The following is a 23,430-nucleotide window of genomic DNA, read 5'->3' on the forward strand; positions in this document are numbered from 1 at the left end:
CATTTACACACACATTTGTCAAGATTTTATTCGAAAATTTTTTTCGAATTTTATTTTTTCGGAAATTATTTTTTCGAAACTTTTTTTCCTTACGAAACCTTTCTTTCGAAACTTTTTTTCTTTCGAAACTTTTTTCGAAAAATGTTTTTCGAATTTTTCTTGAATTTCCCCACCCTTTAACGTCATCTGGAGACAACATAACTACCTAACCTTTGCACCCATTGTTGTTCACCAACCTAAGTTCAGCACAGGATCAATATAGCTCATCTCAAACCAAGACTTTTTCGACTTTTTTCACACCTTTATCTCTCCCTATATAAATTTCTATTTACTTTCACTTTAACCTCATATTACCCTTTCCACCTTCTAATACCATGTCAACCTCACAATATCCCTACAACGACCCCATTAAATTTTATTTACATTGCAACCGCCCCCGGTGTAAAACCTGTCCTATGCACCCTCCCACCACCACCTACTCCAGTCCTGTAACCCGAAAGGTGTACACGATCAAAGGGAGAGCCACGTGTGAAAGCACCCACGTGATTTACCAACTGACCTGCCTGCACTGTGACGCTTTCTATGTGGGAATGACCAGCAACAAACTGTCCATTCGCATGAATGGACACAGGCAGACAGTGTTTGTTGGTAATGAGGATCACCCTGTGGCTAAACCTGCCTTGGTGCACGGCCAGCACATCCTGGAACAGTGTTATACCGTCCGAGTTATCTGGATACTTCCCACCAACACCAACCTATCCGAACTCCGGAGATGGGAACTCGCCCTTCAGTATATCCTCTCTTCTCGATATCCGCCAGGCCTCAACCTCCGCTAATTTCAAGTTGCCGCCGCTCATACCTCACCTGTCTTTCAACAACTTCTTTGCCTCTGTACTTCCGCCTCGACTGACATCTCTGCCCTTACTCTTTGCCTAAATATGTCTGCTTGTGTCTGTGTATGTGCGGATGGATATGTGTGTGTGTGTGTGTGTGTGTGCGCGAGTATACACCTGTCCTTTTTTTCCCCTAAGGGAAGTCTTTCCGCTCCCGGGATTGGAATGACTCCTTACCCTCTCCCTTAAAACCCACATCCTTTCGTCTTTCCCTCTCCTTCCTGAAGAAGCAACCATCGGTTGCGAAAGCTAGTAATTCTGTGTGTGTGTGTTTGTGTGTTTTGTTCATTGTGCCTGTCTGCCGGCGCTTTCCCGCTTGGTAAGTCTTGGAATCTTTGTTTTTAATATATTTTTCCCATGTGGAAGTTTCTTTCTGTTTTTTAATTTGAACCCAACAATTACGTTTGTTATTGTCTCTGTTGCATTTCGAAATCTTCTCTGTCATCTTACTTTCTCTTCTCGTTTCTCGTTTGTACAAGTAGTTTCATTTTTTATTCATCTTCCCTTTTTCCGAATCTACCCTACATTTTATCCTGCCTATTTATACTCAATAATACGTTATTTACTTCCAAACCCTTCCAAACCATAACCTAAAAATTTTTTAACGCTTTCAACATAACCGCTGCTATAAAATCCACTGTTCCAAGTTTACAAACATTTCGTGTAAACTCATGAATACTATTTCACAGCTTCAGTTCCTTTCACCCATTAAACAACCATGTCAGTTATTTCCAAAAACTTTCGTTTTATTTCCATTCCCGTTTTTCCCACATAACCAATCATTTTTTAGCAGCTTCCCACAGGTTTACACGTTATTTCTTCATCAAACAATTGTTAGCCTCATTCTTAAAACCTGCCAGTCCACAACCAGTCCTTTGAATACATTTACACACACATTTGTCAAGATTTTATTCGAAAATTTTTTTCGAATTTTATTTTTTCGGAAATTATTTTTTCGAAACTTTTTTTTTTCTTACGAAACCTTTCTTTCGAAACTTTTTTTCTTTCGAAACTTTTTTCGAAAAATGTTTTTCGAATTTTTCTTGAATTTCCCCACCCTTTAACGTCATCTGGAGACAACATAACTACCTAACCTTTGCACCCATTGTTGTTCACCAACCTAAGTTCAGCACAGGATCAATATAGCTCATCTCAAACCAAGACTTTTTCGACTTTTTTCACACCTTTATCTCTCCCTATATAAATTTCTATTTACTTTCACTTTAACCTCATATTACCCTTTCCACCTTCTAATACCATGTCAACCTCACAATATCCCTACAACGACCCCATTAAATTTTATTTACATTCCCTCCGCAAACATGCCTTCACCCTAGCCAGATTACGCTCCCATATTTTATTTACTCAGGCTTGTCTGACATTTGGCATTACTCCCAAAGGCCTCATACTTGAAGTTCCCATCTCTGGCTGCAATCCTTCTTTCCATCAGTCCTTATACCAGTTCCAAACAGCACAATCCATAGCCCTCACCCGCCTAATCCTTCACCTATACATCGACTCGGCCAATGAACACACCCGTCAACTCCTATCACAAATCAAAGTCCTCAATCTTTCCTCTCCCACATCCACACCGGCTGTACATAGCATCCTCCTACAGGCCAACCGCAAATTAGAACAACATGCCACCCTCCACCTCAAAAAACTATCCAATCTCCTGGTTTCCCACCTCCGGAAAGGCAACTCACTCACCCTCCACAACCTTTCCAACAAACCTCAACCTCCTCTCATTGCACACAGACCCAGTCTCTCCCATCTACTCAATCTCCCACTTCCAGCTCCAGTCCCCCCAACACCTCAAAATTCTAGTGAACACAATCTGGAACCACAAACCCCAATTCAGTAGTTAACCTTTCCTCCAAACCCCTCTCCCAATCCGAAACCTCTGTCCTATCCAAAGGCCTCACCTTCAGCCCCACTCCCAGGTTCAACCAAACTGCCCTTGTCAAAGATTTACTGTCCTACATTCGTAGTCTCTGCTGGAAATATCACTTTGCCACGAAGAAAAATAATCCTGATCCCACTCCTAATGATCCAACTCCCCAAGACACTATCCAAATTGAACCCTGCCTGCAACAGTTCCGTCCTCCATCGCAGTGGGACCCACCTCCTCTTCCTCAAAATCACCCTCTCCAAACCTTCCAGGAATTTCTCACTTCCAGTCTTGCCTCTCAATCTTTCTTGAAAAACCTTAATCCTACTCCCAACATCACCACAGCCGAAGCCCAGGCTATAAGTGATCTGAAAGCTGACCGATCCATCATCATTCTTCCGGCTGACAAGGTTCCACGACCGTGGTACTTGATCGTCGGGAGTATGTGGCTGAGGGACTGCGTCAGCTTTCAGAGAACTCTACATACAAAGTTTGCCAAGGTAATCCCATTCCTGATGTCCAGGCGGAGCTTCAAGGAATCCTCAGAACCTTAGGCCCCCTATAAAACCTTTCACCTGACTCCATCAAACTCCTGACCCCACCGACACCTCGCACTCCTACCTTCTACCTACTTCCTAAAATTCACAAACCCAAACATCCTGGCCGTCCCATTGTAGCTGGTTACCAAGCCCCCACAGAACGTATCTCTGCCTACGTAAATCAACACCTTCAACCCATTACATGCAGTCTCCCATCCTTCATCAAAGACACCAACCACTTTCTCGAACGCCTGGAATCCGTACCCAGTCTGTTACCCCCGGAAACCATCCTTGTAACCATTGATGCCACTTCCCTATACACGAATATCCCGCACGTCCAGGGCCTCGCTGCAATGGAGCACTTCCTTTCACGCCGATCACCTGCCACCCTACCTAAAACCTCTTTCCTCATCACCTTAGCCAGCTTCATCCTGACCCACAACTTCTTCACTTTTGAAGGCCAGACATACCGACAATTAAAGGGAACAGCCATGGGTACCAGGATGGCCCCCTCGTATGCCAACCTATTTATGGGTCGCTTAGAGGAAGCCTTCTTGGTTACCCAAGCCTGCCAACCCAAAGTTTGGTACAGATTTATTGATGACATCTTCATGATCTGGACTCACAGTGAAGAACAACTCCTGAATTTCCTCTCCAACCTCAACTCCTTTGGTTCCATCAGATTCACCTGGTCCTACTCCATATCCCATGTCACTTTCCTAGACGTTGACCTCCATCTGTCCAATGGCCAGCTTCACACATCCATCCACATCAAACCCACCAACAAGCAACAGTACCTCCATTATGACAGCTGCCACCCATTCCATATCAAATGGTCCCTTCCCTACAGCCTAGGCCTTCGTGGCAAACGAATCTGCTCCAGTCCTGAATCCCTCGACCATTACACCAACAACCTGAAAACAGCTTTCGCATCCCGCAACTACCCTCCCGACCGGGTACAGAAGCAGATAACCAGAGCCACTTCCTCATCCCCTCAAACCCAGAACTTCTCACAGAAGAACCCCAAAAGTGCCCCACTTGTGACAGAATACTTCCCGGGACTGGATCAGACCTTGAATGTGGCTCTCCAGCAGGGATACGACTTCCTAAAATCCTGCCCCGAAATGAGATTCATCCTTCATGAAATCCTCCCCACTCCACCAAGAGTGTCTTTCCGCCATCCACCTAGCCTTCGTAACCTCTTGATTCATCCCTATGAAATCCCCAAACCACCTTCCCTACCCTCTGGCACCTACCCTTGCAACCGCCCCCGGTGTAAAACCTGTCCTATGCACCCTCCCACCACCACCTACTCCAGTCCTGTAACCCGGAAGGTGTACACGATCAAAGGGAGAGCCACGTGTGAAAGCACCCACGTGATTTACCAACTGACCTGCCTGCACTGTGACGCTTTCTATGTGGGAATGACCAGCAACAAACTGTCCATTCGCATGAATGGACACAGGCAGACAGTGTTTGTTGGTAATGAGGATCACCCTGTGGCTAAACATGCCTTGGTGCACGGCCAGCACATCCTGGCACAGTGTTATACCGTCCGAGTTATCTGGATACTTCCCACCAACACCAACCTATCCGAACTCTGGAGATGGGAACTCGCCCTTCAGTATATCCTCTCTTCTCGATATCCGCCAGGCCACAACCTCCGCTAATTTCAAGTTGCCGCCGCTCATACCTCACCTGTCTTTCAACAACTTCTTTGCCTCTATACTTCCGCCTCAACTGACATCTCTGCCTTACTCTTTGCCTAAATATGTCTGCTTGTGTCTGTGTATGTGCGGATGGATGTGTGTGTGTGTGTGTGTGTGTGTGTGTGTGTGTGTGTGTGTGTGTGTGTGTGTGTGTGTGTGTGTGTGTGCGATAGTATACACCTGTCCTTTTTTCCCCCTAAGGGAAGTCTTTCCGCTCCTGGTATTGGAATGACTCCTTACCCTCTCCCTTAAAACCCACATCCTTTCGTCTTTCCCTCTCCTTCCTGAAGAAGCAACCATCGGTTGCGAAAGCTAGTACTTCTGTGTGTGTGTTTGTGTGTTTTGTTCATTGTGCCTGTCTGCCGGCGCTTTCCCGCTTGGTAAGTCTTGGAATCTTTGTTTTTAATATATTTTTCCCATGTGGAAGTTTCTTTCTATTTTAAGTACACCAATAGTGATAAATCTTAAACTGAAAAATACCAACTAATTTTCATTTTACCTTTACTTGCTAAAACAATTGAAGAAGTTATTAACACAGAACAAATGAAGTTTCTAAGCAAATACGACTTAATCAACATTTGCAGTTGTAGCATAGGCAATAATCGAGATGGTAGTTGTCATTATGAACAGTGTACATTATTGGAGTGTTCTTTGACCTAGAAAAAGCATTTGAGTACTGTTACCATTACAATGTTGCTTGACAAGCTATGAAACTGAGTAATTAAATAAACGAGTTACAAGTCATAGAAATCTTAAAAAAGCAACAGGAAACTATTTGGGGTGTTTAAAATTAATACCGGGCTTTTGAAACGCAAAACACTTACAAAACATATGAGATTCTACAAGGCTGTCTCACAATCACTTTCTCCCTTTTTTATGTTCTCCCACCTTCAAAAGAATTGTATGCAGATACCACAGCCACTATGTGAAAACACAATGATTATAACGGACTTAACATTTTTACAACAGTTCCAGAAATGAAGTAATCCAGTATTTCAATGAAAGCCATCTAATTGCAAATGTCACAAAGACTGTAATTAAAAATAAATCTGGATAAAAAGTTTCAGAAACAGCACAGCAGGAGATTCCGACATCAAACATGCTATAGGTCCTTTGGCCTGTAAGCTGACTAAAAGCATATTTGCCATAAACATGATTAGCAAACACTATAACAACATCTACAGGGTGTTTCAAAAATGACCAGTATATTTGAAACGGCAATACAAACTAAACGAGCAGCGATAGAAATACACCGTTTGTTGCAATATGCTTGGGATAACAGTACATTTTCAGGCGGACAAACTTTCGAAATTACAGTAGTTACAATTTTCAACAACAGATGGCACTGCAAGTGATGTGAAAGATATAGAAGACAACGCAGTCTGTGGGTGCGCCATTCTGTACGTTGTGGCGATACCTGTAAGACACCGCTAGCCCACGCCTCTCGCGGTGTGCGTTTAACCCCATTTAAATGACGCGCCAAGCGCGCGCCCAGCGGCTGTACGATTAATTAAATAATCGGCGTGCTAATCACAGTTGAAATCTCTGGTCCAGAGGGACGTGAAGAGGCTGTGGTCCAGAGAGAGAGTAGAGTCAGTCGAGTCTTGTTCAGTCTTAAGAGTCAGTAGAGCTAGAAAGTGTCTTGTGAAACGATCATTCTGTGGATAATATTAGTGTGATGATTTCTTTTATATGTGTTGTGTTGTCTTCGATGAAAAAAAAAAAAAAAATAGGTAAAATAAATTTTTGTGATGTCCATCAATAAGTTCATTCCAGTAAAAATAGAACCACTTCCCTTCACCTTTATTCATCCTCTTTTTTTTTTTTAATCCTGGACATCACAACGTCGTCTTTCTGCTGTAAGCGTGTGCTGTTCACAACGTGCAAGTGTGCTGTGGACAACATGGTTTATTCCTTAGAACAGAGGATTTTTCTGGTGTTGGAATTCCACCGCCTAGAACACAGTGTTGTTCCAACAAGACGAAGTTTTCAACGAAGATTTAATGTAGCCAGAGGACCGAAAAGCGATACAATAAAGGATCAGTTTGAAAAATTTCAACGGACTGGGAACGTGACGGATGAACGTGCTGGAAAGTTAGGGCGACCGCGTACGGCAACCACAGAGGGCAACGCGCAGCTAGTGCAGGAGGTGATCCGACAGCGGCCTCGGGTTTCCGTTCGCCGTGTTGCAGCTGCGGTCCAAATGACGCCAACGTCCACGTATCGTCTCATGCGCCAGAGTTTACACCTCTATCCATACAAAATTCAAACTCGGCAACCCCTCAGCGCCGCTACCATTGCTGCACGAGAGACATTTGCTAACAATATATTGCACAGGATTGATGACGGCGATATTCATGTGGGCAGCATTTGGTTTACTGACGAAGCTTATTTTTACCTGGATGGCTTCGTCAATAAACAGAACTGGTGCATATGGGGAACCGAAAAGCCCCATGTTGCAGTCCCATCGTCCCTGCATCCTCAAAAAGTAGTGGTCTGGGCCGCCATTTCTTCCAAAGGAATCATTGGCCCATTTTTCAGATCCGAAACGATTACTGCATCATGCTATCTGGACATTCTTCGTGAATTTGTGGCGGTACAAACTGCCTTAGACGACACTGCGAACACCTCGTGGTTTATGCAAGATGGTGCCCGGCCACATCGCACGGCCGACGTCTTCAATTTCCTGAATGAATATTTCGATGATCGTGTGATTGCTTTGGGCTATCCGAAACATACAGGAGGCGGCGTGGATTGGCCTCCCTATTCACCAGACATGAACCCCTGTAACTTCTTTCTGTGGGGACACTTGAAAGACCAGGTGTACTGCCAGAATCCAGAAACAATTGAACAGCTGAAGCAGTACATCTCATCTGCATGTGAAGCCATTCCGCCAGACACGTTGTCGAAGGTTTCGGGTAATTTCATTCAGAGACTACGCCATATTATTGCTACGCATGGTGGATATGTGGAAAATATCATACTGTAGAGTTTCCCAGCCCGCAGCGCCATCTGTTGTTGACAATTGTAACTACTGTAATTTCGAAAGTTTGTCTGCCTGAAAATGTACTGTTGTCCCAAGCATATTGCAACAAACGGTGTATTTCTATCGCTGCTCATTTAGTTTGTATTGCCGTTTCAAATATACCGGTCATTTTTGAAACACCCTGTATGTCTTCAAATATTCATACTGTACATTGTTATTAACAAATTTTGACTCTGTAATATAAATATGGGGCACAACAGTTCATGCAAGTCTAAAGAATGCAGGAAAAATTGCAAAAATTATTTGTGATGTTCGACTAATATCCTAGCTTGGTGAGTTTACCATATATTAAATGTATACTGTTTGCTAAAACAATGATACCGAACTAAAATTATGACCTACAGCAACTTGCCACCAGCAACATAATAAAATAACATCACTCTGTCTGCTAGAGATCACTGTTATTCTACTTTTCATTAACAAGTATAAGCTACAGTTTTTTCTGTTACAGCTATTATGGTTTTTACTATACACGCTGTCACTATTTCTACTACTAATGCCACACTAAACATAAGACCAATCACAACAGTTATCATAATGAATCACCAGCAATTTTACACCCACTGCTGGGTGAATGCCTCATACAGAATTTTCCATGCACTATGGTCTTCAGCAATACTCATCCAAGTTGCTCCTGTATGTTTTTCCAAGTAACCTACTCACCTTCCACTACATCATTTCAATCTCCTCCTATTATTTAAGATCCATGAAAGAACTTCCTTAATCCATTCACCATCTAATCACTTCACTATATGCCCCAACCACAATTTCATTTATGTCACAACCATAATTACATCCTCCACTCCAGTCTGTTCCCTGAGCCATTTCTTTGTATTTGTACTTTCCACCATACATCTCTCTCTTGCAGAAAGGACTAGTGGAAGGTTACCATTTGGCTGAATTCTCTCATGAAGACTGAAGATGTACAAAGAACAATGCTGTTTGCTTGTTCACGTTAACAACTGAAGGTCATTTACTTAGAGTTTTTCTACATTCATTCACCATGTTCAGTAAATGCCATCAAGAACCTTACAACATGGCACTGTTCTGTGAGACTGAATAAATACAAACTAAGTATCATTAATTCTCAATAAAAGTATGGTCTGACACTAATATTTACATGGATGACTCCTTCCTGTGGATAGTTTTGGTGTAGTTGGTAGAACCTTTCACTGAAACTTTGTGTGTGCATTTGTTCTTATAGCTCTGATTCTTGAAAAAATAATGTTTCAGTATGAAGTTATATATTTTTGCCTTCTGCGTCTAAATCTTTAAGAGTATGGGAGACAGGGTGCAACTTTGTTTAAGTCATTTAGTAATTCTGAAGGACTTCCAAGAAATTTCTTTCCCATCTTTAATGACACATTCTGCTGACTTGCAGATGTTTATGATACTTGTTACATAAATATTTGGCAATTCCCCTGACGGTAGCAACTTGAACAATATCTTTAGTGGCAATGTATCATATGTTTTCTCACGAACTATGAGGACCAAATGACAGCTTAGATCCCTTTCCACTTTCTTCTCCATTATTTGTCTTAGGGTAAAGATGTTATCCAAACATGACCTGTCTCTTCAAACGCCACTTTGTTCTTCCACTAAAATTGTAGCCTTCTCCACTCTTAATGTTAAAAGCCTCCGAAACCACGATAGTACAAGTTTATATGCCAGCTAGCACTGCCAAATATGCTGAAATGGAAAGACCATATGATGAGACAAAAGAAATTACTGATATAGTTACGGGACACAAAGTATTACTACATGATGATACAGAGAATTCCACTGACAGCTGGTAAAACTCTTGTTTTATTGATACACAACCAGTTTTATGGCCTAAAGCTGCACCATCAGATGCAAAAATGTTAAAAGGTCATAGGTATGACCATTGCTCCTAGTCAAGATATATTATTCAGTGAATATTGTCACTACATTGGTGAATGAAAGATCCACTGTTTTAAAATTTGCCTGCATCAGTGTGATGGCGGGGCAACCCAGTGTTGGGGCGGGTAGAAGCAGCCCACACAGGTGTCTAAAATGGAATCCACTGAGTGCGAAGTCACAAGTTCAGCCTTTAGTGAGGCTCATTTGTAAGTGTTGTGTTAACAGTTATGACAGGAAAAAAATTAGCTGCTAATGACTCAACATGTGCATCAGGAGGACGACAGAAAATGAGTGTTGGGGGACATTCAGCAAGCAAACTTTTATGGGATGTATGTATTATAATTCACAAAATGGACACTGTTAACATACAAGAAATGTTCAAAAAATGAACCATTAACTGGCGCCACGAACACTGAATGAAAAATGGCCTGTCACAGTGATTACAAAGGTTCACACTGTCAAGATTGAAGGTGAACTCCTTGGGAGTTACGAACTCTGCAAAACATTCAGCTAGGTATCCACTATTAAAGGATGCATATAGTATCATATTGGTATAATAGAGTGGTGAGAACTGATGGAATGTGACTGCATGCAACCAACTGTGAAAACAGTCTGTTGTGGAGCTTATTGTGAAACTGGCTATCCTTTAAGCCACAGTTGCATAAAGTGCTACAATATGTATTATAGGCATGGAAAAAAACAAACATCCAAAGGCTGAATTTGTCCAACGATTCCAGGTAGTATGAAATGCAATAACACACACTTTTCAGGAGGGACAGTTTGCTCTAAAGGAGTATGATTTCTATACACAGACAAGGAATCAAGCAAAAGCAAGTTTGACCAGCTACTGGTCAAAAGCCATGCTTGTATCATAGTTGTAGCTCTCTTACTCCCATGTTCCCACGTTTACTGACTGTGACATCAATATTCCCTACTGCCCTTGGAATATCATGCACATGAGAAAGAATCATATGAGGCAAAGCACCTCCAACTTCTTGCAGCACAATAAATAACTTTGCAGCAAATTTACCATACAGCTTAATGATAGGCATAATTGTATATGAATGCAATAAGATATTGGTGTTAGTGACATTAATACAATCTCTTGGTACCTCTAATTTCCAGGGGTCCATTCACAGGCACTCCCTTTTCAAATATTGACTGGTCAGAGTTGAAAACAAATTCGTTACTGAATGATGGGATAAGTTTGTTTATCTCATTTACAAATTTTTGGGTCGATTCCACAGTTTGCTGTGGTTTGAAGTTATGCAAACATCCACTGCTTCTCTTGACATCGCTGTAATCTATGTTGCATGCCATTTGATGTGCATAACGTAGTAGGTCATTGTCAAGCACATCATGTAATTGTATCGAGTGGCCTTGAAACATGCAAACGCCAGTTTTTGTAACAAGTGTGCCCTGTCCTCAACTGAATATCCATAGCTTTTCTTAAGCAGTACATGTCCATATTGCCTTTTACTAGGCTGTGGTAAATCTCCCATGTACGTAATTATGTTTAGTTCCTGCTCCTCGAACAGTTGTTGTTCTTGACTATGTTTCACTGGAGACGGGATTTGTGGCTACCTGTTCAACAAGGATGATGAACTACTGGGCTCGATACCTGTTTCACTATCACTTTCACTTGTTAAGCACATTTTGTTATGACTGCACTCCTCATGTACATTGCCCACACAGATGAGTGTATAAGGCACACACATTTGATTGACTCACCTTGCAGAAATGCTAATATTTCATCTGCCACTTCTTTCTCACTCTGCGAAATTCCTTCAGTTCCTTTATGACAACATGTCAACTTTGGCAACTATTCTTGTAGATATAAGGCAATGTTTGCTTTGTTTACTATTACCATTGCTATGCTTTGTGTCAATACCACTAACACTGTAGCACTGTTGTGAGTTACTCGTTGACTAAGCAGTTTACCATGAAACCTCATGCTGTGCTCGTCATTGGATAACTCCAGTCCTCCCCTCTTTTGCCATTAGCAGACAATATTGTGGTTGTATGGTAGACAATATGTTGGGTGTCAAATGCCATAAACATCATTGGCCTTTTGAGACCTCGCACTCAAGGGGTTCCTTTATGACAGATTCACGAGATCACCTTAGTTGCCTTTGTGGACTGCTTCTCCTTTTCCAACACCAGGTTGCACTGCTGTCACATGACTGCAGCCAAATTTTGAAACAAGGAACACGTCATTCGACAATATAAAGTCACAATATTCATTGAATAATATATCTCAACTAGGAGCGCTTGTGTATCAATAAAACAAGAATTTTACCAGCTGTCAGCTGAATTCTTCTCAACATCATGCCTTTCAACAGCTGCAGATCCCCAGAATATAAAATACTTTGTGAAAAAATTGTGACAGAGGGGATGGAATTCGACAGTTGGAAGAGAAAATTAAGGAAAAATAGTGGGAGAATTTTGACTGGATGAAAGGTATGAAAAAGGAAGCCGCATGGTAGAAATCTGCACAGAGTGTAATTTAATCATCGTTAATACTTGGTTTAGAATCATGAAAGAAGGCTGTATATCTGGAGAGACGTAATCACATAATGGTAACACAGAGACTTTGAAATCCGATTTTAAGTGCAAAATATTTTCTGGGGTAGATGTGGACTCTGATCATAGTGTGTTGGTTGTAAATTGCAGATTAAAGTGAAGAAATTGCAAAAAGGTACAAAATTCAGGAGCTGGGGCCTATATAAGCTGAAATGACTAAAGGTCATTGAGAACTTAAAAGAGAGAATTAGGCAATCATTGACCAAAACATAGGTAAGGAACACAACAGAAAATGAATGGATAGTCTTGCGAGATGAAACAGTGAAGACAGCAGAGAATCAAATAGGCAGGAAGGCAAAATCCAGTAGAAATCCTTGGATGGCGCATGAGATACTGAATCTAAGTGAAAAAGGGGAGAAAATATAAACATGCAGCAGACAGAAATAGAGACATCTAAACAATTAGATGAAATGCAAGGATGAAGAAGCATGCATAACTAGAGGAAAGATAGATGCTGCCTATAAGAAAATTAGAGACATTTGGAGAAAAGAGAAGCAGCTGTATGAATACAAGAGCTCAATGGCAAGACAGTACCAAGCAAGGAAAGGAAAGCTGAAAAATGGAAGAGATACATACAAGTGCTGTACAAGGCAAATGAATTCAAATGCAATACTACACAAAGGGTAGAATAAGTAGATGAAAAGGAGTTGGGAGTATGATACTGCAAGGAGAATCTGATAGAGCACTGAAAGGCCTACGTCAAAACAAGTAACTAGGAGTAGATGATATTCCCTCAGAATTATTGAGGTCTTTGAGGGTGCCAGTCAGTTTGCAAGATATATAAGAGACACAAACTCCCTCTCGCTTCAAGAACAACATGATAATTCCAAGTCAAAAGAGGGCATGCGCTGGCAAGTGTGAATTTACCAAATTATAAGTTTAATAAGTCATGCTTGCAAAATACTGACACAAGTTATTAACAGAAGAATGGAAAAAAAACCTGGTAGAAGCTGATCAGTTTGGGTTCCAGTGAATTGTAAGAATACATGAGACACCACTTACCTTATGACTTATCTTAGAAGGTAGGCTACAGCAAGGCAAACCTATGTTTATGGCATTTCTAGATTGAGAGAAAGCTTTTGAAAATGTTGACTGGAATGCACTAACTGAAATTTTGGAGGTAGTGGGGGTAAAATACAAGGAGAGGAAGGTTGTTTTCAACTTGTGCAGAAAACAGACTGCAGTTATATGGGTTAAAGGGCTTGAAAAGGATGCGGTGGTTGAGAAAGGAGTGAGACAGGATTGTAGTCTACACCCATCTGGACATTGAGCATTAGTAAAGGAAACTGAGGAGAAATCCTGAGAGCGAATTAAAGTTCACGGAGAAGAAATAAAAACTTTGAGATTTGCCATTAACAATGTAATTCTGTTATGAGGGGTAAAATATATGGAAGAGCAGTTGAACAGAATGGATGATGTCTTGGCTGAAGCTGACAAATACATGCAGAATGAGGCAAAAATAGGTGTAAGGAGAGCTGTGAGAGATGCTTTCAATGATTTTGAAAATAAAATTTTGACAATTGACCAGAGTGAAAACCCCAAGAGATTTTGGTCTTATGTAAAATCAGTAAGCACTTCAAAATCATCTATTCATTCGCTAAAGAGATCATACTGGCACCTAAACATAAGATAACAGATTCAAGGCCAAAATAATTAATTCAGTCTTGAAACTGTTTCACCATGGAAGATAGTAAAACAGTCCCTCCTTTCAGGAATTGCACCGAAGTTGAGACGGCAGATACTGAGATAACTGATCATGGAAAAGGAAAGCAACAACCGCTTCGTAATGGAAAGGTATCAGGACCAGATGAGGTACATATAAGTTTCTAAAAAGATTACACAAGAGAGATAGCTCCCATTCTAGCAGCAATTTACTGTACATAGCCGGAGCAACAAAGGGCACCTAGCGATTGGAAAAAAGTGCACATCATTCCCATTTTCAAGAGAGACTGCAGGACAGATGCACACAATTATAGACACATATTGTTGACATCAATCTTTTATGGAGTTATGAAAGGTGTTTTACGCTCAAAAAATATGATTTTCTGGAGAACAAAAATCAGCTGTATAAAAATCAACATGGATTCTGCAAACCGAGATCTTGCAAAACTCAGCTTGCTCTGTTCCTCACTGAGATCCATAGTGTTGTAGACAACAGCACTCAGGATGATGCCCTGTTCTTTGACTTCAGAAAGGCATTTGACACCATCCCACACTGCCTTCTAGTGAAAAAAATATGAGCTTATTGAGTATCAGACCAGATTTAAGACTCGATTCAAAACTTCCTTGGGGATAGAACTCAACACATCACCCATAATGGAAGAAAATCGACATGTGCATCCCATGTTCCAGAGTACCCCAAGGAAGTGTGATAGGACCCTTTTTGTTAACAGTGTGTAATTGTAGAAAGTATCAGATGCTCTTTTAGATTGTTCGCAGATGATGCAGTTGTCTGTAACAAAGCAGCTATGGCACATGATAGTATCAATTTCCAGAATGACCTGCAGAGGACTGATGCATGGTGCATGCTCTGGCAGTTGACCATGAATGTTAATAAATGTAACATATTGCATATACATAGACTACAAAAGCCACTGCTGCACAGCTACACTATTGATGAGAGACTGTTGGAAAAAGTGTTTACCGTAAAATATCTAGGAGTAACTATCCAGATCGACCTCAAGTGGAATGACCACATAAAACACATTGTAGGAAAAACAGATGCCAGAATGAGATTCATAGGAATGATCTCAATGAAATGTAACTCATCCACAAAGGAAATGGCTTATAAGGCATTTGGTCAACTGATTCTTGAGTATTGTTCATCAATATGAAATCCTTTCCAAACAGGGCTGATAGAAGAGATAGAGAAGATCGAATAAAGAGCAGCGCGTTTTGTCACAGGATCATTTAGTTAGTGCAAGAGCATTACCAATATGCTCAAAAAATTCTGTTGGCACAATTTACAAGAGAGGTATTGTACATCATGGACAGGATTACTATTGAAATTTTGAGAAAGCACTTCCTGAGACGGGTCGGACAACATGTTACTTCCTCTCACATATATCTCATCTCACATAATGACATGATAGAGAAATTAAAGAAATTAGAGCCAATACAGAGGCACTTCACAAGTGCCATCCACAAGTGGAAGAGATTATGGGGGATCAGTTGGTGGCCACACAACACTGGGTGGCTTAATGAGTACGATGTAGATGTAGAAGGTTATTGAGATGAACATCAAGAACAGTAAAATAAGGGTGAAGGAATGTAGTCAAATTAAATAAATTGATGCTGAAGGAATTATATTAAGAAATGAGTCACTACGAGTTGTAGATGAGTTTTACTATTTGGGCAGTAATATATATTAGAGAATGTAATATCAAAATGCTGCACTAGTTTTCCTACATATATATATTGAGTTTTGTTGCCAGATTTTCAGTTTCATGGGCAGCATGCTATTCTACACTATGCAATAATAATTTAAGAGATTTACATTAACCTAGCTGAAATTGATCTTTCGTATTTTATTTTTTACTTGCTCTCCTTTAACAGTAATTGTAAGTGCTAAGATTTAATGGCCACTGAACCCTGATTGTAAACTTTTATGGACCACTTAAGTTTCTCTCTGTCAATCAGAATTTGGTTCAAGGCTGGTTTGTTTTTTTATGTTCATTGCAAGGCTTGCTGTGACAGTCAGATGAGGCTGGCTACAGTAGCTCCTTGCTTACATTCACTGAGAAGGACTCCACAAACTATAACCCCTCATTTTATTGCACTACTTCATTTAGGGAGTATTCCATTTTCTCCACAAAAACGCTAAAATTTCCTGTTAACTGTGTGTGTTTCCAACCTTTACAGAAATTTTATGACAACAAAGTTGTGCATCTGTTGTTAGTTACTGCATCATACACTAGCATAAGTAATGAAATGTTATCTTCATGGTGTGTAAGTTAGTTTTATTTTCATCATGAACTTATAGTTTTCTTTATAGTTTTTCACATATTGTAGAAGGCATTTTTGATTTATTGTTTGATTCAGCATATTTTGTCATATTCTTGTTAGTGTTTGTTTTAAATATCAAATCTTATCCATAGCACAACACAGGTATAGGAAGAACCACTCAACCAACAGTACTATCTATGAATTCCTGAGTGAAGTTTACCAGAAGGTGGACAGTTGTGAATATATCACTGGTGTATGCCTTGACCTGTCAAAAGCATTCGATATTATAAATCATGAAGCCCTCTACAGAAATGAAACCAACTAGGTATCAGAGGAACACCTCATGACGGGGTCAAGTCATACTTTTGTGTATGGAAACAAATAGTGGAAATACAACACACAAAATCACAATCCATTACTGAGATTACCAAGGTATCAAATATCATGTTCCCCAAGTTCCGCCTACATGAAAATAACCAACAAAATGCTTACCGGTTTGCTGACGACACAAGCTTTCTCATTGCAGCAAAATCAGAAAACCACAAGAAAACATAATAAGGACACTGAATAGCATAGCAGAATGTTTCACATACAATAAGTTAATCATTAATGAAGGAAAAACTGTAGCAACCAACTTCCTTAACGTCAAGGAAAAGGTTCCACAAACTATAAAATGCCAGTTGCCAAACAAAGTTGTAAATAGAGTTGACCTGACAAAGTTTCTCAGGCTTGGATCCAGGATAATGTCAGATGGGGAAATCACATTAACAGTCCCAGCAAAGAATTGAACACCTCATGTTGAGTGATAAGGATCCTTGAAAGCTGCTGTAGCAAAGACTGCCTGAGAAGTGTGTACTATGCCAAGTGTCCAATCATTCCTGAAGAATGGAGTCATTTTCCGGGGAGTTTCTCCAAACACGACCGAGCTACATAGAATCCAAAAAAGAATCATAAGAATCGTACAAGATGCCAAAGACAGAAAATCTTGCAAGCCACTCTTCGGAAAACTGCAAATCCTCCAATTCCATGCCTTCATATACATGAAACCATTGTATTCATACAGCAATACACTAATGAAAATCCCACACTCTTCCTCAAATGAACAGGTACACACACAACACAAGCCAAAAAATGGATCTCCATATGCAAAAACACAAAAACTAAGCTGTGTGTTAATGGAGTTCTACTCGTTGGAAAAAAGATATTCAGGAAACTACCAAGTAAAATGCAGTCATTAAACAACATAGTAGGGTTCAAAGCTGAACAGTTGATCACTGTTTCTACAGTCCAAAAGAGTATTTTGATAATAATGTGCCAGTATGAACAATAATGTACCAGTCTTATCCACTGAATCCGTAGTAACATTGTAACCACTGAACAAATACTGTACCAATAATAAGTAGTGAAACCATAAGATACTAATGATGTTAAAATGATAAAAACAATACGGTGTTAAACAATGTCTCATGTACATTCTATGTACCAACATGGTCTCATTGACAAATAAATAAAAAAAAAAAAAACTCCAAATTCTTTTTAATGGCAGTTTTGATCTATTTGAGATTTTCTTTTCATTTCCCTTCTTTATACATGACACACCTTTTACCGCCTCCCAAAGTACCTTTGTTACATAATGCCCCTCCCTGTTTATATCATCTTGAAAGAAAGGATGAGCAGCAATCTGCAGCCGTTTGCTATCAATGCTCAGTGCTATGGTGTACAGGAAGGTGTCACCACTGAGTGATGGTAGAAGGATACGATGTGTCTCTGACAAAATTTCTAGTTGGTATGTTGAGTGGCAGCTTGCTCTAATTGCAGAAAAATGTAAGTTAATGCAGATCAGTGGCAAGAACAATTCCATAATGTTAGAATACAGCACCATTAGTAAGCTGCCTGATGCATCACGACAATTAAATATCAAAGCGGTAATGTTGCAGAGTGATATGAAATGGAACGAAAACAGAAAAACGGTTGTAGGTTAGGCAAATGATCGACTTCAGTTTATTCGGAGAATTTTGGGAAGTGTGGTTCATCTGTAAAGGAGATCACATATAGGACGCTATTCTTGAATATTGCTTCAGTGTTTGGGATCTCCACCAGATGAGATTAAAGGAAGTCATCGAAGCAATTCAAAGGCTTGCTGCTACATTTGTTACCGATAGGTTTGAGCAATGTGCAAGTATTACAGAGATGCTTCATGAAGTCAAATGGGAATTCCTAGAGGGAAGACACATTCTTTTCATTAGGCACAACTGAGAAAATGTAGAGAACCAGCACTTGAGGCTAACTGCAGAGCAATTCCACTGCCACCAAAATAAGAAAAGAGAAATTAGTGCTCATACAAAGGCATATAGACAACTATTTTTCCCTTACTCCTTTTGTGACTGGAACATGAAAGGAAGTGGCAAGTAGTTGCCCAATGTGCCCCCTGCCATGTACTGTACAGTGTCTTGTGTAGTATGTATGTAGATGTAATGTAATGTGTTGTTATATTCTTAAATAAATTATCGCAATCCGTATGTCCAATTTTTTACATCATTTCCGGAAATGACCGCGGAGAAGCCCTCGGACGTTGGCGCGCCAGGTACATATAGTCTGCGCCCGTGAGCTCGGCTCCAGTTCACCACCGGCAATGGAGGGTGAAGCTTTGACAATACCAGCCACTCGTGCTGGCGAAATATCAGAAAAATCATTATATGAATGTCGGCCGAAGAACCCGAGACAGAAGCCAATAGGCAGTTTGTCAAATTTAAGGCTATTAAAAAGTAATAAACTGTAATACAGTCCACGTGTATTAATAAATTTGGACTGACGTGAAACCTGAAAACTGTATTGTATTTGCATCTGTAAATAGGGCACACTGTATTCATACATACAAAACTTTTATGCAGTTTGACAAATTCATGAAAATTATCTCTATTATATCAAGAAAATATTTTATGAATTCAGCAGACTATACGATACTGGGTAAATTACTGCTATGGTATTTAATATTACTACTATTATAATCGAGCAATCCCTCTCCGTAAACTCTACCAATGGCCTCCATCACTATTTTCACCCTTTCACAAAAATTCCACCTGCAGATGGAAGAGTGTGTACACATTTATAAATTCAAACTATCAACTTTGGAGAAATGCCAGAGTCAAAATGACAGAAGAAACATTTGTCTGTACTTATTACAGACCTGTCCATCACTGAGTGCTTCAGCTCGAAGTGAAGCTGTAATCAATCATATCTATAATACTTTGTACTTATCTAAGCCAAGCCTCCACTGTTTTAACAAGCTACTTCTTTCCTAATATCAATAAAATAATGAAATGCTGACCAGTAGGTTTACTTATCTTCAGGAGGCAAAATCTCTGAGAAAGTACATGAAATTATGTTAGCTTTCAGCTCTATTATCCATTCCTCAGGGAGAAGACTCTCATCCTGGAGTCTCAAGTTACCCACTCTTCCTTCTTACCATCTCTAGCCAGTCCTCCTCTCATCCATGAGGAAGGAAATAATAGGTCCAAAAGGTAGGATAGTACCATGTACTTTCATGTCTCTCTCATCAGCAGTACTTAACATTTCACCTGCAGAAGGTAAGTACAGGACAGAAATTGTCTCATGACTTTATAGTTTTTAGTGAATTTTCCTTCAGATATGATTAATGTTCTTTACTAATAATCAGGTTGTATTTCAGGAATTAAACACCCTTAAAATCAGATGAATAGATCTAGAAATATTTATTTTGCTCCCCCCTTAATTTTTATGGTGTTCGTGAGACACAATAACTTACAATATAAACAGTATCTGTGACTTTGAAGGCAAACTGTTATGCGGTTAATATTTTATATGGCAAATAACTAAGATCTGTTTTGCAATCTAGCACTTTCCAATGTTGCTATTAAATCACTACAGTACTATCAAGTCATTTCCTGGGAATCTGTATTGCAATAAGACCCATGATTCCCAATGTCTGGTGCTCTGCTTGTAAACTGAGCACAGAACCTCAAGTAGACCATTTTAATGAAAATTTAATATACTTTAATTTTCGACAATACTTTGTTATGACAGCCGAGTAACTATCTACTGTGTGAATGATGGATGTATGGAAAGCAGATGTAAGTCTTAAGTCTTTAAATAGTGGAAGTTCAATTTTAAATCTTGTACATAAACTGACTGTTCTTAACTGAGGATCATTGAAATGAATAATTTACTTTTATTTTTGACAATACTTGGTTGTGATTGCCAAGAAACTAGCAAATGTCTGAATGATGGATTTAATGAAAGCACATGAAAGTATTAAACCTGTAAATATTATAAGTTTAAATTTAATTCATGTACATAATTTTACTGCTTACTGACTGAGAATCATCAAAATTAATGAAACTCAAGTTTTTCTAATTACATTTTTGTAATGTGTTTATCCCACATGTTCCACACCCAGGATGATTCCCTCTTTTATGGGTCTATGGAATTAATCTAATCTAAACACCAACTAGGTATGTGTATTAAAAATCGACTAAGATGCCTGAAAGAGCTACCAAGCAACATATAGGAAACACTGTGATGGTAAAGCATGTGATTTTTTAAAAATCATGATTCAGGGGTGAAGGATGTAATCATCCATTAATGTGGCGATACTAGTAGTTTTTTAGCACATAAGAAATCATGCCAATCTTTTCTTTTTTATTAGTTAACATTTGATACCACCAGGTAACATAACAATTGCATGTCCTTCTGATGAAGTCACTGGTAAGTACATTATGTAACTTGGAATAAGATACGTAAAACGTCGACAAATTTTTAAAAATTAAAATCTCCATCTCTCCACTATTGGCCTGTATTTGGTAGGCTAATCTCTGCATTTACCTTTTTTCTCCCTGTTTATGGTAATTGTCAGCAAGTTTCAGGCTTATATGAATGATTTTATTGTCATCCTGCTGCACACCTTTTCTGAAAAGGTGCTGCATAACGCTAACAAATAATTTATGTGCTTTATCGTGTTCATTCATATCATACGCCAAATTTGCCATAAGATCCAGTACATATACAATACCATCTTCGTTCTGTTGTTCTTGAGCAAGTTTTAATGCAATATGAAGCATCTGCTCTGCCTTTTTCATTTCGTCTTTCTGTAAAGAAAGAAATGTCAGAACAAATTTGTAAGTGCGGAACACTGTACAAAAGCTAGTCGTGAGAGAAGTATCGCGCATGATGCACACCTGCATTAATAAAATTGCTCGTTTAATAGTTTGTATTAATTCGGGTTCCTCCTTGCTTTGGAGAAATGAAAACACGCCACCCCATACCAACAGTGAAGGGAAGTTTTCACTTCGGTTTCGATACTCGTGTTCAGTCACAAACGATGTATTTAATTTCGTACTGTAGTCACGCCTAGATGCATTGAATCGCTTTTTACATAGCTTTGACGATGATAACCATTTGCGCTCAACCTGAAATGCTATTCGCGTTAGGCGATACATCTTTTAACTTAGCACATGCCTACATCTCTTGGGAGTCAGCTACTACTTCGCACGGTACCACTAACCACAGTGTCAAACTTTGATCTACCGTAACCATTCCCAAGACCCAAAGCACTAAAGTACATAGTAGTAGTAGTACACACCCAAACCTACGATCTCAATGAACACAAGCATGAAGATAAAAGAGTCTCATCTACCCCCCCCCCCCTTTACTAATACAAAAAAACCACCCAAACATGAAGATAGCTTCATTTTCAAGGGTACACCGATGTAACAACCAAGGGGGTATAAACAGACTAGCGCAAAAGCGCTTGCGGAAAGTGCAAACCACAGTCTACGAACAGTCTAACACTTCGCCTCAATTTTGTTACCTACTGCGCCAGCAGCGCGCCAAGCAGCCAATAACTGTTGAGTTCGGCGCGTAATGTAAAAGCGGAAAACCATAATTGTTTATTTTTGTTTGCACAATGGTTTTTACACACTGGAGTGTCTATAGCGCAATAAATAGCAGTAACAACAACAAGAAGAAACCTCATCTATCTTTTTGCATGATTCCTAAGGACCCTGAGAAGTATACACCATCATGTTACTAAACTCTATCGTCAGGATTCACTGGCAAACTACATGAGTATTGGGGATTAATGTTTCGTTTTAGTAGCAGGAAATGGCTAGTGAATGGCCGGCGAGAAGACATTATGAAAAAAGACCCTGTTTATCTTCTTATATAATGTTAAGTTTTGTTCACTTACAATTCGAACAAAACTAGTTCATGAGTGTGGGCAATAACAAACTCTTGTTGAATGCATCAACCCACACTGTTTGATATCCCACATAAGCCACCTCAACTAACGACATAGAGGAAATTGCCACAAAGGTTCGGCAATCCGTATAAGCTGTAAAACAGTCTTATGTCACAAAAGCAGCCAGTTTAACTCAGTTCAAATCAATACCTAATTGTGATGTTTGAAATTTTCCCGGCGTACTATTTGTTCCATAAAAACACGGGAGAACTGCCGTAAGTCAGTAACATCTTGCCACGATATTTCGGCACAAACTCTTTTGGCCATCTTCAAGTGAGTACAGCTGGAGAAGTACTCTCCAGCAGTTCTCCCGTGTTTTTATGGAATAAACAGTACCTAATCATCTGAATCGTCAACACAAGCCTGCTTTGACAATGAAGTGGTTAGATTAAGTGCAGTTACTCGTAACCTGTAAAAGCATGTGAAGCATCAGGATGTGCACATCACTAGACTTCGTGCAAAACTATTACTGGACTGGGAAAGTGCCTATCGTTTTAAATACAGACTGCAACAGAAACTGTATCAGAAGAATCAAGTAAAGAAGGACAAACAAATCCTGAAGACCATAAGATCCTGATATTTAAAAACAGACATCCCTGAATTGTTGTTAAACTGGATTAGCATGCCACTGAAGGAGAGACGTGCTGCAACATGGTAAGACAGAAACGA

The 23,430-nt window shown here is 39.8% G+C and overlaps 1 protein-coding gene across 1 annotated transcript in view; it reads right to left on the bottom strand.

Annotated features, from left to right (window-relative positions):
* The window catches only part of LOC126272062 (tetratricopeptide repeat protein 19 homolog, mitochondrial), a 34,256-nt gene extending 12,162 nt beyond the window's left edge, over window positions 1-22,094 (bottom strand). The window contains exons 1-2 of the mRNA XM_049974592.1: window positions 21,701-22,094; window positions 21,348-21,610 (exon numbers count right to left, since the gene is read on the bottom strand). Coding sequence (XP_049830549.1) covers window positions 21,348-21,610; window positions 21,701-21,961 — 524 coding nt within the window. The 5' untranslated portion in view covers window positions 21,962-22,094. The remainder of the gene's footprint in view (window positions 1-21,347; window positions 21,611-21,700) is intronic.
* Between the last annotated feature and the right edge of the window lie 1,336 nt (window positions 22,095-23,430).

Source organism: Schistocerca gregaria, chromosome 5, assembly GCF_023897955.1.
Source record: "Schistocerca gregaria isolate iqSchGreg1 chromosome 5, iqSchGreg1.2, whole genome shotgun sequence".
NCBI lineage: Eukaryota > Metazoa > Arthropoda > Insecta > Orthoptera > Acrididae > Schistocerca > Schistocerca gregaria.